At 42.0% G+C, this 2,500-nt stretch overlaps 1 protein-coding gene across 1 annotated transcript in view; it reads left to right on the top strand.

The window, feature by feature from the left end:
• sugp1 (SURP and G patch domain containing 1) overlaps positions 1-2,500 on the top strand; it is a 36,052-nt gene that overhangs the window by 9,534 nt on the left and 24,018 nt on the right. The window contains exons 6-7 of the mRNA XM_056233884.1: positions 139-227; positions 1,356-1,479. Coding sequence (XP_056089859.1) covers positions 139-227; positions 1,356-1,479 — 213 coding nt within the window. The remainder of the gene's footprint in view (positions 1-138; positions 228-1,355; positions 1,480-2,500) is intronic.

Below are 2,500 nucleotides of genomic sequence, written 5' to 3' on the forward strand. Positions count from 1 at the left end.
TATACAAATGGTCCACACTTTCCTGCTCCCCCGTCCCGGACACTAAGCCCGCTAAACGTCTGATCGAAGCCTATCTTCATGTCCCGTTGTGGGAGATAAGCTGGAGTCCCTCAGTGCTGAAGCCCGTCTCTGTTGCAGGTTCTTGTTTGAGAAGAACAGTAAGGACTATCTGTACTACAGGAGGAAAGTGGCTGAGATCAGAAGAGACTCGTGCGCTCAGTCTGATGGTGAGCAGAAACCACACACACACACACACACACACACACACACACACACACACACACACACACACACACACACACACACATCCACATCTGCATCAGCAGAACTGATGTTAGTCTCGCTCTGAATGTGTGCACTAGTTGCACTTTTAAGTTTGAATGAATTACATCTTTATTTGTCACATACTTATGAATTTAAAGGTGACATATCATGAAAATCTGGCTTTCTCCGTGTGTGAGCGCTGTAATCGCCGCTTCTGCCGACACAGAACACGTGATCAGTGAAACCCAGTAACTCTGTTCTCTCTCTGAGAGCATGTCTATAATAAGCCGATCAGTTTTCGCTCCTTCTGCCGTATGAAGAGGATCTTATTATAATATTCCCGGCCCTTAATCTGCACGTTCACACACACCAGCGACATTGGGTTCGGCGAGCGCCAACAGAGACCAGTTCTAACGCACTGGAGAAGATCCAGCAAAGCCTGAAACTGTTCTGTGGTCGAGCACAGACGACACTGAACACTATTGACCAGAACATGTCAGCGCTGTCTTATAAACACCTCAGGAACTGTGGACACTTGTGGAAGAGTTCAACATGATGAGGAGATGATCAGTGTAACTCCACAACAACTACAGAAATGTCTCCGCTAACATTCAGAAACGTGTAAAAGTGAAGCTCTCCCTGAGTCTCTCCGTAAGGCTGCACTCGCTGCTGTTACTCCTGACTCTGGATCAGTGAGATCGGCCTGTGTTGTTATTGCCGGAGTCTCTGAAGCTCCGCCCTCTTCTGAACGGAGGCGGAGCTAAAGCTCATTTGCATTTAAAGGAACACACACTAAAACGACGTGTTTTTGCTCACACACAAAAATGTATTATAGACAAGCTATAATAAATGATCTGGTATTTCGAGCTGAGATTTCACACACACATTCTGGGGACGCCAGAGGTTTATATTCCATCGTGTGAAAAGGGGCGTAATATGTCACCTTTAACACAATAATGATGTGCAGCATTGAACCCTGCGTGTGCTGAGTGTCGTCACGTCCTCTTCCCCAAGCCAACCCCAGCTCTCTCTCTCACTGTAACGAGCTCGTTTAGTTTGCGTTGCTGCCGGTTCTGATAGGCTGCTTTAAGTCTCCTCCTCAGTGGACGACAGCACCAGGAAGGTGGCGGAGAAGCTGGCCCGCTTCGTGGCGGACGGTGGCCCGGAGGTGGAGATCATGGCTGCGCAGCACAACCGGGACAACCCCGCTTTCAGGTGCGGTTTTTAACACTAGACCGTGTGGAAAAGCTAAAGCATACACTTATACAGACTGGAAAACATATTTTATCGGACTGTCCTGGGTTTAATACTGGGAGAATGCTCTTTTTATGAAGGACTTATTTAGTAAGATTATGCATGAAAAGGTGTTGGATTTTTTATCATATGTTAATTTAAAAAACTATTTATAATATGACTTGTGTTTGTTTGCTTGGTTTTATTGTATTTATATGATATTTGTATTTTTGTAATTGAATTTTTGCCATGAAAATAGCCTTAGATGCTGACATGGCATTAAATAAAACTATTTATCTATCTATACTGACTGTACATGATGTAAGAGTCATATTCACGAAAACAATTCATCACATCTTTCTGAGTTTTATTTCAGAAGTATCATACAGCACTGATGATTCAATAACGAATACATTTTTTAACTCTCACTAGTCGCCGCCTAGTGGCGAAACAATGTAATCAATGAATACGCTATTTTAAGCGCCAAGTTTCTATCAAAAGCTGATTTATTTCTAAAACGCATATATATTTTAATTGAATATCTTCATTACTAATATAAAAGGATGAAAGAGTTAATCTAAAAGCGAATCGTTTACTAAACACACGATACTGTCATGATTCAGTTCAGCGTTGATTCAGTTCAGTGTTGATGATTCAGTTCAGTGTTGATGATTCAGTTCAGTGTTGATGATTCAGTTCAGTGTAGTTGATTCAGTTCAGTGTAGTTGATTCAGTTCAGTGTTGATGATTCAGTTCAGTGTTGATGATTCAGTTCAGTGTAGTTGATTCAGTTCAGTGTTGATGATTCAGTTCAGTGTTGATGATTCAGTTCAGTGTAGTTGATTCAGTTCAGTGTAGTTGATTCAGTTCAGTGTTGATGATTCAGTTCAGTGTTGATGATTCAGTTCAGTGTAGTTGATTCAGTTCAGTGTAGTTGATTCAGTTCAGTATTGATGATTCAGTTCAGTGTAGTTGATTCAGTTCAGTGTAGTTGATTCAGTTC

This window comes from Rhinichthys klamathensis, unplaced genomic scaffold (genome assembly GCF_029890125.1).
Source record: "Rhinichthys klamathensis goyatoka isolate OS25496 unplaced genomic scaffold, OSU_Roscu_1.1 h1tg000379l_1, whole genome shotgun sequence".
Taxonomy (NCBI): Eukaryota; Metazoa; Chordata; class Actinopteri; order Cypriniformes; family Leuciscidae; genus Rhinichthys; species Rhinichthys klamathensis.